The following is a 22,971-nucleotide window of genomic DNA, read 5'->3' as shown; positions in this document are numbered from 1 at the left end:
TCTGCAGACCGTTTACATGCAGAAAGCGCTCTCCGGTTATATTTTTCTGGCTATATCTAAGAAACTGATTTATTCGCAGCTTTAATGCTGCTGAAATGATAATGGGAAGGAAATAAAAGATTAATGTAGTTAAGGAAAGCTTGAAGTCATTTGATATTCTCACTGAAACTAGACCAGTTGAAGACTTTTAGGACTACATTCAGAGACTATTTGAGCACTACCCATTATCTGTGCATAATTTTAAAAGATAGGACAGAGGATCAAGGAGTAAAGAGCAGATGCCATGAGGCTAAGGACAATAGGTCGGGTTTGAATCCCAGATATCTGAACACCCTGAAGATTGTGTTGTGAAAAAAGTTAGTTGGAATGAAACAAACACCTGTAATTTCCTTCATTCATTTTAATAGAACAGGGCCTTGGAAAATAAAGAATAGGCATACACTTATGTTGATTAAACTGGTGAACACATGTAGTTTGTTTCACTTCCCAAGTTTTTAATCTTCACATTCTAAGAATAGATACAAACATTAAAAAAGGAAGACCACTAAGTAGCAACAAAAAATATGCCTAAAAGCATCAGTGTAAAAAAAGAAATTATGAAATCGACATTTTCAAATTTTGCCCGGTCATAATTGATGCGCGCATAAGATGATCAATGGATTGCTTGTGATTTTCATTTGTAATACTTGGGTCCCGTAGAGTACCTGGATGGACCTGCAGAGAGACAGAAACACATTCAAATGGCACAATAAAGAACATTGGGAAAGCAACAGGAATATGTGATCCACAGAAGGTCAACAAATGACCAACCGAGAACCTTCTACATTTGAGTCACTTCAAATGGAAAGGCTCAGAGGAGACTTGGTTACATACCTGAGAATGGATCACTACTGCCCATCAATTTGGGGGTTTCAGAGGAGAAGCCTGTGGAGCTCATGGAGAAGCTGTTCAGACTAGAACCCTGAGGAGGAAATGAAGACAAACATTTAGGAAAAGATCATCAGATTCAGAAACGGGTTTTGTCAAGTAGTTTTACACATACGAGGAATTTGCCTTGGTGCATACATAAAGTTAAAAAGTAAGAACCAGAAAATGAAATATAAACAATTGAAATTATTATACATTGAGATGTAGACTAATTATTTACATGCACAGGTTTCTAAATACACAGATGTAATAGTAATACTGAGAAATATGGGCACATACAAATCAGATAAAATGTTTCTTACATTTGTTTTTACTAAATAAAAAATACAAGAACAGAAACGGGTCTTAGTGAAAACAAGCTCCATACCGACGATACGCTCCTCAGTCTGTAGTCCATCAGCACATCTGTCAGTTTCTGTGTCACCTTCAGCACCAGCTGTGCGTCACTCTCATTCTCTATCCGGAAAGTATCCTTCAAATACAATTTAAGGAGTTAAACGTTTTAAAAGGTCCCATGTCATGGCCATTTCTACTGATCATAATTCCATTGTTGACGTCTACTAGAATAGATTTACATTGTTCAATGTTCCAAAATGACTGTTTCTCATACAGCATCTCTGTATAGTATGTGTATTCACTCCCTGTCCTAAACGGCTTGTTGGAGCTCCTGCCCCCCCCTCCCTATGAGCCCACTGTGCTCTGATTAGTCAGCTCTCTTCTGATGAGTCCACCACTGTTACAGCGGAACATCAGTGATTATGTGTTACAATGGCGTTAGCAACCAGAAAATGACACCAGTAATGACAAACATGAGAATGCTGCGTGGGGTCTGGGTGCCGTGTTTGCGGGACGTTGCAGGGCTCACTGCTGCGGACAGTTTGAGCTGGATTACAGGGGTCGTTTCCTGGTTGCTGCGAGACAGCGCGAAATTCACCTGAACTCAGCCTGAGTTTCGCTGTCTCAGGCTGAGTTCAGGCTGAGAAATCCGGAGCCGCAGCTGAGAAAAGATAAGAGTGAGTGGCCGTTTCTCAATCTCGAGGATACTGGCTTCCAAGCCAATATTTCAAGGATGCTACGTCATCGAGTGCTGCCGAAGTACTGTTCCAATCTCCAGCATACTTGGAATTCCACAAGGCCGCGTCCTTGGTTTGGGGGAAATTTCGAGGCTGCACATGGGTAGACTTCTCGTCCTTAAAATCCCCACAATGCTTTGCGCACGCACCAATTTCAAAAACCCTTGCGGAGAAACATTTTCATGTAAGTTGGTAAATATGTGACTTTGTTACATTTGTTATCACCAAAATGTGTTCCGTGAAAGTAAAGCAAGTTTATAATTAGATAGACATTGTGAGGTATTTATTTTCGGTACAGTTTGTTGAAACTGTTAGAGTGGCACACTTGTTAGCCTGTTCCATTCTTCTTCGTTTTACGAAGCCGTGGCTTGGAAGCATACTTGCTTTGTTGCTGAAGGAAGTGACTTGGAAGTGACTACCAAGCCAGCATCATCGAGATTGAGAAACACTGTGTGTGTGTGAGTGAGGAGCTCCACGGATTGGTCCATTTGGACCTGGGCATGGTTACGTCACCATACTCGGGAAGAAAACAATGGAAAAAGAAATCTCCAACGAGGCGTTCTGGGGCAGCATAGACAGGAGTTTTACTCGCTACAGGGTGTACTTTGAGGGTTTGTGACTCTGCAGACCGTTTACATGCAGAAAGCGCTACATAACACACAAGGGGACGGGTAATAACCGGAAAAGCATGACATGGGACCTTTAATACAAACGAGTAATTTTACAAAATAAATGGACAGTTGTTAAGCTATGGAGGAACCTGCTGTGAGAAATGTAACTCGTACCAGGTAAGTGAGGAGTGTATTAGGAAGGTTGCCAGTTTCTGGAGCAGCCCCCATCAAGCCTGGTCTCTCCAGTGCCTTGTCCAGTGGTCTGTTCATCTGGCTCCTCCGCATTTGGTTTCCATGGTACTCATCAGGATACATACTGACCGGGTCCTCCAGCAATCCACCCCTTCCATAGCCACCTTTTCCACCACCTGATCCAAAACTGTCTCTGATCCCAGCTGGGCGATGACCCATACCATCTGGGTAAGGTCTTTGATCCATATCCGAGCCGAGGGACTCTTGTCTGGTCGGGTAATCGAAGCCTCCAAAGCTGGGCTCCCCATACTCTGCCCCTGGATAGTCAGAGAGAAGTCCTCGCTGAGGAGGAAACTCCTCTGAAAACCTTGAGTCGGAGAACCTGGGTCCTGAGGGACCTGTTACATTAAAATTGCATATTAGGTCAATGGAAAAACAGCATTTATCAGGGTTCGTACAAGTGCTGGAAATCCTTGAAAATGCTTGAAATTGTACGAGGTGTTTTCAAGGTTTGAAAAGTGCTTGAATTTTGGGAATGGTGCTTGAATTTGGGATAAAGTGCTTGAAATTGTAAATGCTTTACTTCGCTTTTTAGATTAAAAGAAAATAAAGAACACTGAGCGCGCTTAATTGCTTCGCTTTTACATAAAACAGCTCCGCTCTGGCCTTCCCGCGCTATGCGCGTGACCTGCAAGTGTTTTTGTTACGTGTGACCTGGGAATTCTGATGAGAGTGATAGATGACAGTGTGCCAGGAGGTTGCAGTTACAACGAGCGTTGGCTAGCAGAAGACAAATACAAGCCATGGCTAAGACGAGGGTCAATCCCACGAGTAGTTTTCAAAAAATAACGATGGGAGAGTATGCGCTGACGAGCCACATGAAAGGTACGTCGTAGTAGAGCATTTTAGATTAGGCTAACGTTGCATTTTAAGTTTGTTTAAGCTAACGTTAGCGAGCTGAATAGCGAACTCGATGAGGGATAATAATAATTGCAGGGGACAATCATTTCAGAGGAGCGTACCTATGTTATGTGCGTTACAGTCACTGTTGTAATTCAACCCAGTCTCACGGCATTTCGTGTTATAGTCACGAAATATAATCTATTGATTCGACAGAGCGATTTTAAAAGCAATGCATTTCTACTGGTAGTATGTTTCGTGCCTAAACCAAATGTGACTTGCTCTATCGAAATCAGTCACATTGACCCGAAGACACATTTTCGTTTGTATTACTGGTCTGGGGGAAGCTCGCGAGTGTGTGTGTGTTTGTGTATTTTTGCGTTTGTGTGTATTGTGTTTGTGTACCGGGGAAACACCGGCTGTTGTTATGCCTGCTGTGACGTTAAGTTACTCCGTTCTCCGCTTGTAATTATGCCGTTACAAGCTTCAAAGTTGTATTTATCATCTGAATTTGCGGGAAACAAGTTTAATATTCTTAAAGCCAATACTTTGTTTATTTGAAAACAAACTGTCCCGGACCCTGTCGTGTTATCTATGATTACTATATGCCTTTACTTCATAATTTCAGCCGAGGGAGGGGGAGCGGTGCTGCGAAAGAGCAGGGTGCGGGTTGAGAGGTGCGTCTTCTTCCTTTTGCAAGCTTCAAAAATGTATTTATCATGAGATTTTGGCAACAGTTTCATATTCTGAAAGCAAAGACTTTGGGTGTTTTGTTTGATTTTAAATAAACAAACCCTGAAAAACTATTTTTTTTACACAAATCCACGTTTATTTTTTAAATGAGCCGTTGCGACTTCCAACTGATTTCGATAGAGCGGGTCACAAATAATAACAAATTAGAAGGAAAAATATATATACAGATTTCAGTATTCTGAGGCTCAGAGCCCCATTTATTTTCCTCACAGATGGCAAAAAGCCCGACATTATACGATTTAAAATAAAAACAATAATCGTGGCTTGATATTGAGTAAGAACATGTTTTTATGAACCCCACAGCTTCCGGTCATCCACGAAACACACTAGATAGAAATACATTGCTTTTAAAATCGTTCTGTGTGACACGAAAACAAGGGGAAAATCGTGTTGGTGAACACGAATAAATAGATTACATTTATTTCGTGAAAATATAGTGAAAGTAGCGACAGTAAAAGTAGTCGTTGTGCAGATTGGTCCATTTCAGAATAATATATATGATATGTTTTATAATGATTGATCATGAAAGTGTTCTCAAAGCTGGTGAAGGTGCAGCTAGTTTGAATGACTTTGTATACTGCAGGGTAGCTTGTGGATTTACTCCAGGTGGAACTAAAGTCTGATTTAACACTTGGTTATATTTCACATCATTCATCCACATCTGAACAGTAACTAAAGGTATTCAATACATGTAATGGAGTAAAAGTACACCATTTATATCTGACTTGTGTTCACTGCAAACCTAAAAGTACATACAAAATAGTAATCAATAATGTATTAAAAAGTTATTTCGCTGATTGTTTTATATCGGCTCAGCCAGGTTATATGGGATGCCCAGTCTACGTACAGATGGGTCACTCATTTTGAAATATTAAACTTAGTTTTCTTTTCTTTAATTTTTCATCCTCATGTAGAATTCTATTATGAAAACACACATTTGGTTGTTTATCATAAAGAACATCTGATTTAATGTGAGATAGGGAAATAATCATTTGAGTATAAGTATGTGTATATAAATATGTAATTTACAACAGCTGTAAGTTGTTTGAAAATGCTTGAATTTGACTTTGGAAAAGGTGTAAGAACCCTGATTTATTGACATCACACAGATAAATTAATAGTTTGTCAAAAATATATGAAAGAAAGTAGGGTACTTTCACCTTTTCATATACTTGCTGTTTTAGTTGTTTTTTTAACAAAAAGCAGAAAATCTCCATATACGAGAAGGTAAAAACTGAGGTTTTGTATGAAAACTTAAAGATTAATTGATGGTGAAAAGAGTTGACAAGTATTTTCTTAAGTCGATTAGTTCACTTATAGCTGCAGCTCTAGCTTAAATTATAAAATTGACTTACCAAAGGGTGGCGGTCCCATCCCATGCGCAAGTGGAGCCGTAGCTTTAGGAGCTGCAGAACCTGTAAGGGACAACGGGAAATGAGAAACATTCACAACTCAGGCTTACAACAGGAAATCCTTTTTACTAAACCAATTTCATAGAAGAGAAACTTACGGAGTCCCTTAAAAGCAAGAACTTCATATGGCTCCTTCAGAATGACCTAAAAGCCACGACAGGAACAAAAAGATGTCAAATCCACAATCATGAATAAAATAAGCAAATCCAAAACTCAAATGTAAAACCGCGAATCGCAAAAGTAAGAATCTTTTATTTAGAACCGTTGGGAAAACACTGCGTAAAGTCGATACTCCTTTTTCATTTATTTGACAGTAAAGGGTCAGTCAAAATGCAGCCTTACAGTTAATCTGGCACAATGTAAGCTGAAATGCCAGGCAAGCCTACAATAACACATTCCTGATAGATTGTTACCCCTCACAACCTTTGAAATAGATTTCTAATCTAACTTATTAATGATGTTATGATTTGTATTGCAGTGCAATAAGCCTTTAAGTTAATGGATGTAGCACTAAAACTAGACCTTCTAGATCAGGGGTTTTCAAAGTCAATGTGGAAAACCCGCACTTACACAGGTAGGTGGAGGCAGGGGCGGACTGGGACTAAAAATCAGCCCTGGAATCTCACCCAGCCTAGCCCACCCAAATTGGTAGAGCACCCCTGAAGCTCTCTGGCGCGCCCCCCCCCAGGGAGGCGCGCCTCACACTTTGAAAACCGTTGTTCTAGATTGTATTCAACCTTGTCATCTACATCTGCAAGCCAACGCAACCCCTTAACACAGACAATTCATTTCCAATGGTCATTTTAAGTAAATAATCTAGCAATATCCTTCCCAGGATGATAAAAACAGCTTTTCTGCCATATTTCGCAGGGATATACGTCAAGTGACACTCACCTTGATTTGTCCTCTTCCCTCCGTCTTCTCCACCTCGGCTGAAACTTCTTTAATGGTTTTTCTTACAGCAGGGTCCCTGATGGCCTCTTCCTCTTCATGGGTTACCCTGTTAGGGTGCACCTTTTTCTGTGTAAAGACAAATAAATATATACAAAACATTTCCCAATATTGTGCATTTAGGGCAGATTAACAAGCCATCAATACTCACCAAATATCTGAAGCTGTGTTTCCAGCCTTTCACATGGGCAAGCATATCATGCTGCAAGCGGGAGACGGCACAGAGTTTGCACTGGTAGTGTGGTGGGACAGATTTACTGGGGCTACGGTACTCCCACACATACTGAAGACCTGTAAACAAGTCATGATCATTTTATAAAATCCATTTGATAGAAAGAGAAGAAGGTAAAGTAGATGTTTAGGAGGGAAATGTGCCCTATGCTTACCAATGACACACTCTGTGAGCCCCTTCAACTGTTTGCTGAGAGCAGGCAGGGTCTGGATAGTTGCCCCTTTGGAGAACACTGGAAGACACAACAGTGGTCAACACAAAGCAAGAGCTTTATAGTGACACACGACTGACAACATTCCTGTCCAGAAGATTATTTCAGCGGGCCACTTTGTTATACATTTATGGGGTGACCCCTGGGATCATAATAATAGTTAGGAAGACACTGAAATTCAGAAAGTGTGTTAGGTTCCAACACTGCCTCCATTGTCTGGTAATGACCAATTAATTAGAATTCTGTGTGAACAGAACAACTTATAGAAACCCAAACTCCTGTGTGCCTTTCGAAGCCAGAGGGAAGAACAGGAACAGAAGTTCTCCGCTAACCCCCATTTAGGCTTTGATGCAGGGCACCAGCTCCCGTAATGTACCGTCTCTCACTGTGTCAACCACAGAAGAATCAATTCTGTGTTGCACTAAGGAAGCAGTCCCAATGTGTGAACACAATAAAAGTCTGCATAACTTAAAATACTCTGGTTAACAGGTAAGGTTTACTTAGATAAAAAAAATATTAACAGCATTCAAGCCTGTGTAGCACAGGCAACTGAATACCACAATGAATACTGCATCCAGCAGTCTAAAGAAATCTTTCTGGTGAGCGCACAAGAGCACAAAAAGTGCAACAAAACTTGAAACCATTGCAGCTGCATGGTTGTATTACTGTATGTGCTGCTGCTTTAGGTGTCAGGAGGGACTACTGGAGCTTATGGTGCTGGTCTTTAATGTAGCAACATTTTAGGAGAATGGGTTGAAATTTCGAAAATTGTTCAGAACATCTAAATGTTGAAAAAAAAAAATCTACTATAGTAGCATTATGGCAAGATACTGGAAAAGGTTTTGCAAGATTATTACTGCAAAACCATGTATGGCACCAAACAGCCCCCACCTCTGAGAGTGCCAGTCTCAAAAAGTGGAGAACATTCCACCACCCATGAAATGAAGCAGGGAAATCAACAAGATCTCAAGCTTCTCCTCTTAGCACTGGCAGTGGCACTGTGTATAAATGACTTACCTATATCAGCAGAATGCTGCGGCTGCTTTCTCTGTCAAAAGGAGGGAATTAACCCACATGAAGGAGAGAGACACATACAGGCATTAGTGACAGGATGAGACTTAGTAGAGGACTGATCATTCTTGTCCATGTCCGCCACACTATATATGCCATGGAGCCATTATTTCCCCATGTTCCCCAGGACGTCTGCATCAAGCAGCAAGAGTCAAACAGACACATTATTAAATAGTGTCTGAATCATGTGAGAGACTTGATACACTTAAATGAAGACAAGTGTAATATTCAAACATTCCACAGTGGCCAAATTAAAGAAGCCTGAGATCAAGACCTCAGTAATTTCCCAAGGAGAATTAAATTAAAATGTTGCACCAAGTCTTTGCTCTTCTTTTCCTGTGTTTTCTTCCACTGTGTATTTTGGCCTTACACCCATTGTGGGTGCGCATCCAAGTTTGACAGGTGAAATAAGCAAACACAAATAACAAAACATTCACCCCTTTTACCTAAAGAGGGGCAAAGAACTAGCTCCTTCAAAACGTTGTAGCCTTGATTTAGGTTTCTCTCAGGAAACCATCATGGCAATTACTCAACCAGAGACAAATTGAATTTCATAAGGGAATTCCAAATGTTCCATTTGGCGCAAATATCTCTCACGAAAAAGCAAATTCACAATTGTAACATTTATATTTGTTGCAATAAAGTAAAGTGCTGTTTATTGATAGTCTTGGTTTGTAGCGGACTTGCATATTAATGTAAAAATATGCTATTAATCGCTTTTTTTAAAGAATCCCACAGGGAGCCCTGCTAAACTTTAGGCCTTTTTGGTTCACAACAGGACTGCTTTCAGAAGTAAAAACTGAGAAGCCTGCCCTTAGACTTTGGTTCAGTGAACCCAAGTCTCCGAAATAGAAACTTTAAGCTGTTTCAGTGAACTGAAGAAATGTTGGCATTGTGAGGTCAACAAACTAAACTTTGCTAAACACAGACATTCCTTTGAATCACAACAGCGATAACAGGCCACATATGGAAGGCCATGACCACTGAGTGGGCACGTATTAAGCCTGAGAGCACACGGGCTGGCACCAAGTCCACCTGCAAGGACTGCTGTCGCCTGGCTCTCAAACACGCACCACAACAGCCAGTGCACATTATCATTAACACAACAATCATGGTTTCTTTATGAGAAGTCAGCATCATGTGCATGATGTTATATGAGTTTAGTTTTATAAGTTGTTGTTTTCAGCGGAGTGCCGTCTTACCCTGTTATTTCTCTTTGGATTGGACTGCGGCCCATTTCTAGGTGGATGCTGGTTAGCTGAAAAATTAGCCTCCATTTCCTTAGTTTCTCTACTGTAAGACAAAGAAAGAGATCGTATCAAAAACATTTATAAACCAGGTAATTAATATTCTACATAAACACGCTCACATTCGTCCATGTTATCTTATCTGAGCAGAAACTCGTTGCGTTGTTTGGTTTCAACTGAGGCCCAGCCGAGGCTTGAATAAAACGGCTTTTTGTCAATCATACGCTAGCTGTGGACGCATCAAGCAAGTCTATACACCAAATATCATATGTATCTCCACTAGTTAAAGGGTAATCTAATACAAACCTAACTTACCTGATGTATTTTAAAACAAACAGCGAGTTTCTCCAAGCACAAGGTCGGCAGCGCAGACTAGCTATGAAAAAACAAAGCAGCCTCGAAAACATAGACTGCTCGAAACCAATGGGGAAGCGGCGATTCTGCCAGTTTAAAAAATACGATATTGGACCATTTTACCTCAGCACTATAAAACAAAAACAAACAGACCCTACATCTGTATTAGTGTAAGTTACACTAAATCATCCAATATTGGGCATAGGACATCTCTCAAATATATCATTTACTTTATTAATTCCTTATTATAATATTGCTAAGGCACTTGTGAGGACAACTATGTAGTGCGTTTGTTTTGTGAGCCAGGGTTTACCGTTGTAGCTTGTTGGAGCAAAATTGAACACTTTTATATTTCTCAGACACTTGGTGACAACTATTGTATTTTATTCATTTTAATGACAATTAATTGCCTAAAACATTGTATAAACAGCGACAGGGTTCACAGCTAAAGAGGTTTTTAATTATAAGCCCCGCAGTGGCTGTGCCAACATCTCACCGGGTGCGTTTGATATGCACACACAGTCAAAGGACCCGACGCATCAACACGAGATTGTAGACAGAACAATTTATTTTCATATGTATTGATCATTTTTTGCAAGGGGAAACCTTTTAACGCTAGACACCGAGTGTGTGTTTGATGTTATATAAACCTACCACTGCATAAGCCAATACTTTTTCCCTTTGGTAAGTAAAATAAACGATCTGTCCTGCATGCTGCTGACCATGGTACGTCATGGTTAGCTACAAGCTAGCTAACGTTAATACAGGTGCAGATTTTTATTTTTAATGTAACGCTGGCCTAGTCTGACTATTTGGAGAAAACATTTGCTCTTTGTACAGTTTGTTCTAATAAATGTATGTTTTATTTTCTTTAGCGGTCCATTCCAAAGGTTGTGCAAATCTGAACTTTTTCAATATAATAATAATACTTTTCAGTACCATCCATTAAGGAGCGTTTCATCTCTTATTTTATCATGCAAGATTACAATCAACTCAACTAGAGACACATGGTTTTTACTTGACAAGAACAGTATGAAAAATTGTTAAGTAGAAGAAACATGTAAACACTAAAACATAGTACAAGTACCTAACATGTGTACTATAGTGGAGTATTCGAATAAGTGTACACAATTACATTGAAATCAAAGCACTCATTATGTCACTTTTATGTTTTGGTTATGCAGACTGCAGAGATGAAGTTCAAGAAGAAGAAGAGACAGGATGACTTCCAGAAAGTTAAGTTAAAGGTGGGAAAGACGAAGCCCAAAGCTGATAATGCCACCAACACCAACTTCCGCTCAAAGGGAATCCATCTAACTGAACAGCTAAAGAGAGACACAAGCGGCCCAACCACACACAGACAGCTTGGTTTAAATGTAAGTTATTCACCTATGTTTCACTTGTATGCAAAAGCATATTTTCACTACAAATTAATTTTTGGAATAATACAAATTGTATGCTTTCTCTCCCTTTTCCTCCTCCTTCACCAGGACCTCATGTCACAACTCCACCATTACAGTGCCAATATCAAACATAGTGCCTTGTTGGGTCTGAAAGAATTGCTGTCCCTTAATCCATCTCTGTTAGAGCAGCAACTATCTCGCCTGGTTTCTGAAGTTGCAGCTGTTTTCACAGACAAGGATGGCAATGTTCGTTTGGCAGCTACACGTGTGCTCAGGTTAGGAAAGTAACAGAAATCTAATCGTACAGTAATGATAATAATGGCTTAACTGTTTAAATGTATGCTCTTCATCCAGGTTCATTGCACAGTCTGTGCCTGCAGAACGAGTGGCTCCTTTTTCCCCCGTCCTCAGTGCCCATCTCTCTTGTGCGATGACCCACATCGAGATAAGCATCCAGGAGGACGCCATGAAGATCCTTGATGTGTTGCTGGAACACTACCCTGCTCTGCTAGCAGCAAGGCCTGCCGTTCTCCTCACTAACTTCCTCGAGTTGATCTCTCACAGACAAGGCAGTGGAGGTTCCAAAAAAGCCCAGGACCCTAAGGCGCGCAACTGGACACTGTCAGTCAACCCTAACAGGACTGTGACCAGTCAGCAGTGGCGGCTCACTGTGCTCCTTAGGTAAGGAGGCCGTGTGTACACAGATTCTAAAGAGTTAGTTACATTTTAATTCTAGCTGCTAAACTCTTGTTTTGTATTTCAGGCTTGGGCGCTTTCTGCAGGCAGTAGTTGAGGAAAGACCAGTGGAGGAAAGTGATATTTTTAGTCCAACTGAAGGAGTATTTGGCTCCAGTGGAGAGGGCCGGCTAATGCCTCTGAATCTCAACTGGGAAGAGCTCACCTACAGCAAGGTCGGGGTGAAGGTGTATGAGCACTCTGGGTCCAAACCAACTCCACGGTCCACCTTTAGACTCAGGTACAATACCACAAACTCCTGCAACCCTCAAGGAATAGGAATCGGAGACAAGATTTATTTTAACATATGACATAACAAATACCTTGCTTTGTTTGAGTTGACTTGAAATACTATCATTGTTATAGTAGGGCTGTACCTAGTTTGAGGTTTTGAAGCTTTATCCATTCAAATTCTAAATATAAATTGAAATGCTGCGCAGCTGTTTCTTTTAAACTATATGCATTTGGTTCAAACCTGGTATTTGTGTACAGTTGCAGATAAAAATAAGGCCACACCAATATAATGTGTATATATATTATATATGTGTATGTATATATATTATATATGTGTATAAATATATGTTTAACATGTCCTTTATTATATTCCCTGGCCGTGTAGACCAGAGGTTGACACTGGACCCACTGTGGGGGAGAATTTGGACTCAGCTGAGGCTGTCCAGAGCTTTGCAGCCACACTGGTGCCTCTCCTGCTGGAGGTGTGGGTGGAAGCCAGCACCAGTGACTCTCCCTGGAACAACTCTGAGGGCGCTCACATGCTCAGCCCTGATGCCATGTCAGTAATGTTCCAGGTGTTGTCTATCCTGCAGCTGCTGAGGAAACTGGCACCACAGCAGGAGCACCAGGATGCATTGGTGAGGAGAGGACAAATATAACACAGTGGTCTTTTTGTACAAGATAGTAGTAACTTAAAAAAATGCCTTTCTGTAGGATGCATGGTTTTATAAAGAATACCTGGGAGATTTTAAGCAGCACTTCATGAAGAACTTTCCATATGATGCTCGGGACACACCCAGACATAGAAAGAAGGTGGATCTCAAAAGGTAAGGAATATTTGAGTGAATATGTCAAGAAAACATCCTTACTTATTGTTTTTGATCATCCCAGTATAAACGACCCAGGAACTGCAATCGTACCTTCAGTTTTATAAATCTTTTACTAACTTCTCTCATGCCACTAACCATTCCTTTAGGAGTAAGCAGACTGCAGTCGTCCCGGGGTTGACGGTGGAGCCTCTGGCCCTTAACATCACACTTTGCCAAGTCATGGTGTCCCTCAGCCAGAGACAAGGACTCGGGCGAGAGACAGACGGAGACTGGCTGACGCCTCTGAGGACGTTTGTCCGAGACACTCTGGGCAGCGGAGCGAAACTGAGCTACAGGCAGCTGCACATGCTGCTGGGCACTGTGTGGAAGATGGTGCTCACACAGAGGAGCAAAAGTAAGCATGTGCTGTGTGTTTGTGAAACAGTGTCTGGTTTTAATAGACACAAAAGCATGAGGTCAATGAGATTAGAAGAGTTCAATGTTATTTATAAAGCAACTAGGGACACAGGACAAATCCCCATGTTTAATAGATATAAGGTTTTTTCAGTGCTTTATGACAAGAGGATAAGTTAGTATCCTTATACTAGTGTTTTAAATAGAATATATTTGTATTGTAATATCAGTGTTTCCCCTAGGATGGAGTCATAGCAGCGGTGCTAAGGCACGCGGCGGGCCTAGCAAAATGTGAGCGCGGAGCGCGTGGAATTTCTTAGTGCGTGCGAAGTGCGCCCCACCAATATGTTTCTGTGTCTGCCAGCACAAGAAAGGCTCTTGAGGCTCGACAGGTGTATTTTGCTAAATCACCTTTATTGAACATACAGTAACACAAATACTACACATCCACATAACAAACAATCAAAATAAAATGTATGCAATTTAATTATTTGAACCTGCTTTATTTGGGGGAGGACCTCACATCCCCTAGGGGGGTCCGGGGGCATGCACCCCGGGACGATTTTTTTAAAAATGTTGAAGTGAAATGCATCAATCTGGTGCACTTTGAGCACAAAATGAATTTATGGATAGAGCTCTCAACACTCAGATGAAAGGGAGCTGTATACTTTTCAATAATCCAAACATCTTTAGTTTATGATCACAACCAATAACAAATCATTTAAACTTGTTTATTCTTATCTTATGTTACCTATTAGCATTCTTTCTTTTTCTTTATCCATATTTTACTAATCCCTCCCCTTTTTAAACTGTTTTTTTGTACTGTCCTATAGTACACATTGGAATGATTTCTTACTTTATTTTTTACAACTATATTAAATAGATAAAGGTGTGCTCTCTCGCCGCGCGGCGCCGCTGCTGAATGTATATTGGGGAAACACTGAATATTAACATCAATGTGTGTTTGTGTTTGTGCAGCAGTGACAGATGACCTGTTGGCAGCAGTGTACGTTTACTATAAGCAGAGGAACCTGACTCTACAGACCCGCTCTCTGCTGCTGTCTTTCTACAGCAAGCTCTACCTGCAAGAGCAAGGACACACACACATAGCAAGGTAACCTCTTTGTTGAATAGGACCTTCAAACTGGAGATTTAAAGCACATGCTCATTGTATCACAGCAGTAGTATGTAGGGTAACTGATTTGTATATCAATTTATTTTTGATGATTTCAAATCCAACTAATAGAACGTTACTTTCAATACCTTAATAATGTTAATAATCTCACAAGCTCAGCTTTTGTGCATTTTGAGCACAGACCAATAACTTTTGGGAAGTATTTGAGATTGAGCATTGTGTCTTGTATTTTCTACTTGAAATTGGTGCAGCACAATATGAGCCAAATATGCCAAAGGTTGTCGAATATCGCAATAGTGATGTTAAATGCAATAAGAAAACAGATTTCAAAGTGTAATCACTTCTGCCATTCAGCCGATTTAAATGTAGTGCAAGAAACCAAAAACAAATTGCTTGTTACAATAAATATTTCCAACATTTTAACATTATTTAACTAATATAATAATGCAAACAATACAACAATTATGAAAGATATAGTTAACTTTAAAGTGCAGTATTCTACTCACGTCTCTCTCAACTAATGCAAAAATACCTGATTGCAATATTTCAATATATATGCGGTCATATATATATAATGACGTCTAACTCATGCTAACTGATCCAGGAATATGTCTTCATGAAAAAAAAATGGATTGTTATTCTTGCTTGCAAAGGAAGTGGATGACAAAGAAATGTTTGCCTTTGGGTATTAAACAACAGTACCCTACTTTTTTTGTAAGGCTTTTAAAAATGTAAAGAAATCATATTGACAAAATGTGTCTATGCAAAAATAGTTTTACGGACTCACAAATACAAATTCTTAAGATTGAAAAACCTTTCGCTGCACCTTTCAATACCCGTTTGGTTCATGTGTGCCTCTGTATGTTATTCTCTGTCTCTGTAGGAGTAAGGTGCTGTGTCGTTGGTTGGCCTCTCTTCCTGTGCAGTTGTCCCAGCTGGGCCACCGTAACCCCGCTCTGTCTGAACGACTCATCCTGTCCATCCAGGCTGCCGCTTCTCGAAAACACAAAGACCTGCTCAAGAGTCTGCTCACAAACGCCTGCAAGCTCTACGGTAAGCACAACTCAATCAGAGGCACAGATAAAACGACCAAGATCAGACGATATCAGATGTGATTTCTTATATTGAATTTACTTATCAGATTCATATTGCTCTAATGTTTCTTGTATGAACTTGTTGCCCCTCTGGACACATCCACTCAGCCTGTCAGGTGTTTTCCATCAGATGGCACATTTCTGTGGCAGCACTGATCAGGGTCAGGGGTTAACGTTTGAAACCCAAAGAGTGGTAGTAGAATAATAGAAAGTAGTCTTTTCTTTTTCTGGTTTTGTTAAATACAATTCCAGATCAGTCATGGCTTGCGCTTTAAGCAAGATTTTTTAAATTTCAATGTTGTAAGAAATACATACTTCTTTTCACATGCAGTAACAGTTTAATATGATAGAGAATGCAGAAACAATATTCATTTACTAAAGAAAAAATATACTTAGTGTTACGTTCCCTCTTGGCTAGGGGTACAAAAGGGAAACGACACGACCAGATTGGATTTGGTATATGTTACCGGTGGTTTTATTTGTAACGGCAACTGAGTAAATGGTGTACATAAACAGCTTGGCCCAACAACGGGTCAATCTGTCACTATCTCACAACAGGGTCTCCAAAAGAGAGTTGCCCAGTACTATACAAAAGGAAAGGAAATACCTCACTTCCAAAGTGGAAACAAAACAATAACAAAACGGGACTGTGGGAAAACACAGCTGGTGCTGGTCTACAGGTGCTAATCAACCTGGATCTAAGCAGTATACACACACAAACCCTATACTAACACAGAACCCAACGATACGCTGCTAATCAGTGTGTCTCGCCCAGAAACCCTACTGAATACTAGGGGTGTTGAAAATAATCGTTTCTACGATGCATTGCGATGCGGACGTGGACGATTCGGTCTCGATGCAGTGGCGGAAGATAATCGGTTATAGCGTAGTAACGTTGCTTCCTGATTTTCCGACCGCGGCTTTACTATAACGTTTTGTTTTTCTGTCACTTTAATATCAAATCGGTCGGTGACGCAGAGATCAGGGAACAGACGTGACAGCGGCACAGCGGCACAGCAACACCAAACACGGAGCAGTCTGCTTTATCCACCAACACAACACCACCAGTCCAGAACCAACAGCAGAAGGACCCGCTCTGAATCACTCCGTGTCGCTGCGGCACAGGGATTTATGTTTTTCAAAAATAATCGCGTTACAATCATGTCAGGTTTTTGGTGGATTTAATTAAGTCTTGGATTGCAAAGTATGAATGTCCTCGAGCAATTTTCAGACGATATATACGTGTGTAAAGGCAGGAGGAAAAAAGCTCCCGCGATCACCGTCTCCTCTCCGTTCCTCCAAACCCCGCCCCCTCCCTGAAAATAATGAGTTACAGGCTGATAGTGACCCGATAGGAACTTTATTATTCACTTAATCACTGAGATATAATGAAGCTAACTTAATCTCATACATTCATGGGATTCATGTAACAGTAAGACAGAGAATGTAAGTGTGCACCCACATGCAGTATTTTTGTTTGTATATGCTATTGTAAATACTCCTGTTGTCTGCTGTGTTCAGACTCAAGTCCTGTGTGTGATGCCACATTCAGTGTCCTTTTTTTAACAGAAGACTGTTGCTAGAAGCTGCAGCTAGACTGCAGAAGCATTATTTTTTTGATTTTGAGGATGGAACAACTTCACACACAGATATAGGGAGGCTAGACCTATACAATTCATTTATTTTGGTTTATAAATGAATGTCAAGACATTTATGTTATTGATTTCTGAAGCACTTTCTAAATAATAAAAACAGAGTTCATATGTATTTACTGCATGTATGCATTGATGAAAAATAAGCCATGTGCAGTAATATAGAAAATTGAGGATGCAACGCATTGGTATGAATCGTGATGCATCGGGATATCAAATTGAATCGAATCGTTGACAGGATAATCGTAATCGAATCGTGAGACCAGTGAAGATGCACAGCCCTACTGAATACACTGCTAATCAGTGTAGCTAACACAAAATGCACACGGCTAAACAGTCTCAGAAGTCACAGAACGAAGGCAATGTCACAATGCGAGGGTTGAGAAGTCTGTCACACAATACAGAGCCTCCCGAATGGTATCCGTGCCCAGCCTTTATACTCCTCCCCCGGATGACGTGGCAGAAGCGGGCAGGGCTTGGGTGACGTCTGTCCAATCCCCGCGGATGTTGCGAGGTCGAGACGGCCACTGACAGCATAGGAACTGCCCAGCTCATTTGCATCCACACACAAACAGAGTTAAGGGCACAAGGTAGCAGCGGCTGTAACACTTAGTTACACCATAGTTTCCCTAGGCGCCGCTGTTACTGCGGGTTTCCCGGCCCACACAGCTTTGTAAAAATGAACTACAACCAGAGGCGGAGAGCGGCAAACCCCTCTTCATATCCGCTGCTCTGAGGAACGTCAGATAGTTAAGCTGCTGTGTGACAGAGGGGGCCTGGAGTGGAGGAGGGAGGGGGGTCTGATAGAAACTGCCACAGAGCCAGCAATTGAACATCACAAGACTCCTTTTGTCTGAGCACTTCAGACATCAGCATGTGCGTCAGAGAGAGGCAGAACACCACACTCATTATCTGAGCCGTCACTGTAGAAGCAGCTATGTCCGTCTGTCCTTTTTTCTACTAACTTGAACACATTCTGGTTTTCCTGGTTTCTCTTTTTCTTGATAAAGCTTCATCTTTTATCCCTAAAGTTTGTAATGACTTTTCTTTCTACGTAATAACATGCAAAGTGTGCGTCTCTGTGTGTGTGTGAAGACCCACAGGAAGGAGTTGTGGTGCTGCTACCAGCAGAGTCCCAGCAGCGGATGGTGCAGCTCCTCTACTTTCTCCCCAAGATGTCCCAGTCTCTTCTGGCCAATCTGAGCTGCTGCTGCACCACCGGACGAATCTCTGCCGGCCTCGCTGCCTCTCTCATTCGTATTGTACACTTTAGGTGAGCTTGAGCATCCCCTAACACCTGCAGAGGCCACATGAACTCGTGAAAACGTGTGTTCCACAAGACACTCCTGTTTAGAAAAGACATTTTTGACAGTGCAGGAATGACCTTACTGCTGGAGGAACAGATACACTTGTCGGGAACTGGGGTTGGAGAGTCAGAGCACTCTTGCCTGTCACCATCAGATGGCAGTATTGCACTTTCAGATAGAGTCCTGGCATTTTTTCCATGGGATGTGTGTAATGGGTATAATACAAAGAGCTCTTTGGGAGGCTGGAATGCTGCAGTCGTCTCAATGATAGTTATGTCTGCATGTGCCTCACGGGCTTCAAAACACACTTGTAATTCACTCACATTTCTTACTGTTATGGATGCATCCTTCCCTCTCGACAAGGAAACATGTAATAACTATGTTTCTGTGCGTCCTTGTCCTCAATATGATTAATACTAATAATTTTCGTAAAAAATGTATAGGACTGAAATCGTAATTTGGAAATTAAAGTAAGTGGTTGGTAGAAAAAGTGTGACTTTTTGAAGTTGCATGACTTGCAAGCTGTGGAAATGTTTGATTCTCTTTGTGCCTGTGTGTTTTTTTAGATTATAATTAGTTTAATGTGTTCTCCAGATCATCCCTGAGTGGCTGGTCGGTTGGCAGCGAGGAAGCAGCTCTGGAGGACGTGAACTACATCAGCTTCTTGTTCTCCACCCTGACGGGCTTCTCGACGGAGAAGCTTGCCGCCCTGCAGGAGGCTGACGACGAGAGCATCCTGCCTCCCTCCCCTCTCTCACCCCTCAGCCTGTACCCCACCCCGATGGAGCAGTTCACACACCACTGGGATGTTGTTGAGGTGCGTTCGCTGTCTTTCATATCATTTCCCCAAACCTTTCATACATTCAAACTCTTACCAAAGCCGCTGCCAATCAGAAGCATTTGGGCGAAACATTAAAGAAAAACCTAGAAAGGATAAGGAGGTGGAAGAAATGACATTGTTTTGAAAATGAAAAAGTGTTGATATTCTGGACAGCGCTGTGGTCTCTCCGCGCCCGCTGGTCCCTCGCTGTCTCTCATATAGAGCTCAGAGGGGGGAAGCTTTATCGTGGCACTACGGCTAAGAGGGGAACCTTTATCGCGTTGCGCAGGTTGGACATGTGTGGTTATCGGGCATAGCGGATATGCACAAATGCTAATGAGAGCCCATGGCATGATGGGAGTGTGACATTTCTGCAAAGAAATTACAGTTAACGTAACTGTGCCCTGGGGCAAGTGTGTGTGAGCAAGTGGGGGGCTTATAATCACTAATTCAGCTCCTCAATTAGGCCCTCAGATCCTGCCTTTCTCATCTCCCTGTCTGAGTCAATCACAGGCAAGTGGCAGGAAAGAGGAGGGGGGGGAAAGTGGTGGCGGGGGGGGGCAACATTAAGGGATGGACTGTGTCAACTCTGGTTCGACTAATGAGACGGGATTGTTTTTAATGACGGCGAGAATGCCAACAGGTGCAACGTTCTGACACACAGTGGCCCGCGACTCACTGCTGCACCTCGGCACGCACTAAACTCAATTTGATAAAAGATTATGAGAAATTTGATTTGGATGTAAAGTTATGAGGGCAAAGCTGAGCCTTACATTTCACTTTTAGGAAGTTTGTTGCGGCTTTTTGTCGTCACCTCAGCAGGAATTGCATTTAGATGCTGTTTAGTGTCTTTTTGTGAGGTAAAGGCCTTACTTTATTCAGGCAGGGATACAGCATAAATGTGACCTGCTCTCTCGACATCAGTCGCATTGACCCGAAGACACATTTTGAGTTGTATACACTGTTGGAAAGAGGAGATTCCTAGCTTTCTAATGATATCAGGATTGTTGTTGTACTCCAAATATTAAGCAAAATATGTGACATTATATAATGACTGTCACCGAGTCATCGTTTTGAGAAAAAGGCCTTCAAAGTTTCCTCTTCTCTGGAATCCATCGATCTGATTGATTATTAGCAAATTATCAAAATACTACGGAGGGAAGATATTTTCGTTTGGAGGGAAGCTCGCGATTGTGTGTGTGTGTGTGTGTTTGTGTAATTTTGTGTGTATTGTGTTTGTGTACCGGGGAAACCCTTACGAGAAACACCGGCTGTTGTTATGCCTGCAGTGACGTTAAGTTACTCCGTTCTCCGCTTGTAATTATGCCGAAGCTTCAAAGTTGTATTTATCATCTGAATTTGCCGAAACAAGTTTAATATTCTGAAAGCCAAGACTTTGTTTAATTGAAATCAGATGAAAACAAACTGTAACGGACCCTGCCGTGTTATCTATGATTACTATACTCTTACATTCATAATTTCAGCCGGAGGGAGGGGGGGCGGCGCTGCGGAAGAGCAGATTGCGAGTGAGAGGTGCCTGTCTTCGTCCCTTTTTAAAAGCTTCAAACATGTATTTATCGTGTGATTTTGGAAATAAAAGTTTCATATTCTGAAAGTCAAGACTTTGTTTGTTTAAAATCAAATAAAACACCCGAACCCCGAAAAAAAAGTTTTTTACGTAAATCCACGTTTATTTTGAAATGAGCCGTTGCGACTTCCGACTGATTTCGATAGAGCGGGTCACAAATATCAGTGGTTTGATTATTGCAGGTAAAGCTGTTCTTTTCTTTATTTTCTTCCATTTATCTTCAATATGATTACTGCTGTTTTAACCATCCTGTGTTTAAAGAAGAAAATGTATCTTTACAGTCCATTGCCGTAAAAATATTTCTACCAAAATCTAACAAGAAACCTTTCATTCTTCCATTTACAAGCACAAAGCATTGTGGTCACATTGCCTACATTTAAAGGTCCCTCCCTCTTGAAAGCAGTTTATCAGAAAAGGAATGATTTCGATATGAAATAATGTAGTTGTTTCATTCACAGGAAGTCTGCCACTGTCTGGAAACTCTGGGTTCAAAGTCTCAGTGCTTTGACATCTTACAAAATGGCATCTGCAAATACCTGGTAAGAAGTTTTGTTGAGTCGTAGTTTTTTTTAGAGCGTGTTTTCATTCCATTTACAGTTTTTCTTTTTGCTTTACTGATGTTTTATTTGAAAAACATTAAAACACGTTATTGACTAAACATCCTGTATATCTTGTGTGTGTGTGTGTGTGTCTCAGATCAAGTTGGGGGTGGTGCCTGACAGTATGGCGGCCGGGCTGCTCAGAGCTGTATCCAGATTACTGGACCTGTCCGTCCTCCCCATTGAGCCCGTGCTGCGCTTCCTGTCTCAGTGCTGCCTCAGCCTGATGGCTCTGCTCATCTCCCTGGAGCAGGAGCTACCTGCCGAAACCAACCACAAACGGTGTGTGTTGAGCAACTACAACCATGTTCTGATCTGTGTTTTGAAACAATCTCCTACTGATATTACATTTGACCTCACCAGTTGCAGTTTCCCCATTATCATTCGCTAAAGATCTTCAATAATTGGGATTCTAACACCTTTGTGTCATGTTTTCAGGGAGGCAATATGGGGTGCTTGTGTGTCAGCGTTGAGCAGCGTTCCTCGCCTGCTGAGAATGGTTCTGCAGTTGATGCGTGTTGGAGATCTGAGCGAGGAGGAGCTGCCACAGCTCGGACAGATCCTGTCCATGCTGCTGCAGCACACACCCATCCACAACCAGCTGCTGGCTAACGCTGCCCTGCTGCAGGACATCATACAGCAGCTCACGGTAAACACAGTTCTTACTCACAATACTACAGGGAGGGATTTTAGGGATTTGGATGGAGAGATTAAGCTTCTCATGGAGTGCATTCACCTATTTCTCTCTCTGTGTGTTTCAGAGGTATTCCCGGGGTGCGACCAGGGAGCAGTGGCTGACCGACTTGCTCTACTGTTACAGTGTCACCGTGGCTCACAGCTCCTCCGCTCGCCGTGGAAACCTGGGCCTTCGAGACATGTACTGACCGACCGGCACTCGGTGTGTTGCTCAGTACACCCTCTCAAACATCTTACAAAGACTCAAAACACTCGCAGAGCACAAATGTGACAAGTACATACAACAAAACCTACAGTCAAAGATACAGTGGAGTGACATGTTTTTGTATTTTGAGTGAAAATGGATACTCCACATTCAACCTCTATTTTTGTTTTCTGTGTGTGTTTCTTTTATTGCTTCATTCTTAGACTGGTAATTGTTTGTCATTCTTTGCCTCTTTGGAGTACTTTTGCCGGATGTTATCCAGGGCTTACTGGGGCACCTGGCCTCTTTTGATAAATAAAAAGCTCTACTAAAAAGGGAGCAAATAAAGGTAAATCCATTGGGCTAC

General features: G+C 41.6%; 2 protein-coding genes across 2 annotated transcripts; one reads left to right on the top strand and one right to left on the bottom strand.

The window, feature by feature from the left end:
- Window positions 1-382: 382 nt before the first annotated feature.
- Window positions 383-9,947, bottom strand: si:ch211-197h24.6. The gene is made up of 12 exons (XM_034228161.1): window positions 9,896-9,947; window positions 9,536-9,623; window positions 8,280-8,310; window positions 7,206-7,283; window positions 6,971-7,110; window positions 6,763-6,888; window positions 5,967-6,012; window positions 5,812-5,871; window positions 2,786-3,201; window positions 1,295-1,399; window positions 874-961; window positions 383-714 (listed from the first exon to the last, which is right to left on the bottom strand). Exons 2-12 carry the CDS (start codon window positions 9,608-9,610, stop codon window positions 674-676), a joined length of 1,206 nt encoding a protein of 401 aa, XP_034084052.1. The 5' UTR covers window positions 9,611-9,623; window positions 9,896-9,947; the 3' UTR covers window positions 383-673.
- A 372-nt stretch (window positions 9,948-10,319) lies between these two features.
- Window positions 10,320-22,971, top strand: tex10 (testis expressed 10). The gene is made up of 16 exons (XM_034228160.1): window positions 10,320-10,618; window positions 11,119-11,310; window positions 11,425-11,612; window positions 11,692-12,018; window positions 12,101-12,313; window positions 12,692-12,944; window positions 13,021-13,133; window positions 13,283-13,530; window positions 14,508-14,643; window positions 15,548-15,717; window positions 18,506-18,683; window positions 19,312-19,534; window positions 21,584-21,664; window positions 21,822-22,006; window positions 22,163-22,373; window positions 22,486-22,971. Exons 2-16 carry the CDS (start codon window positions 11,128-11,130, stop codon window positions 22,606-22,608), a joined length of 2,832 nt encoding a protein of 943 aa, XP_034084051.1. The 5' UTR covers window positions 10,320-10,618; window positions 11,119-11,127; the 3' UTR covers window positions 22,609-22,971.

The sequence above is a fragment of the Gymnodraco acuticeps genome, unplaced genomic scaffold (assembly GCF_902827175.1).
Source record: "Gymnodraco acuticeps unplaced genomic scaffold, fGymAcu1.1, whole genome shotgun sequence".
NCBI classification, from domain to species: Eukaryota; Metazoa; Chordata; class Actinopteri; order Perciformes; family Bathydraconidae; genus Gymnodraco; species Gymnodraco acuticeps.
The sequence above is the reverse complement of the archived record's forward strand: the minus strand, read 5'-3'. Positions and strand labels throughout refer to the sequence as shown.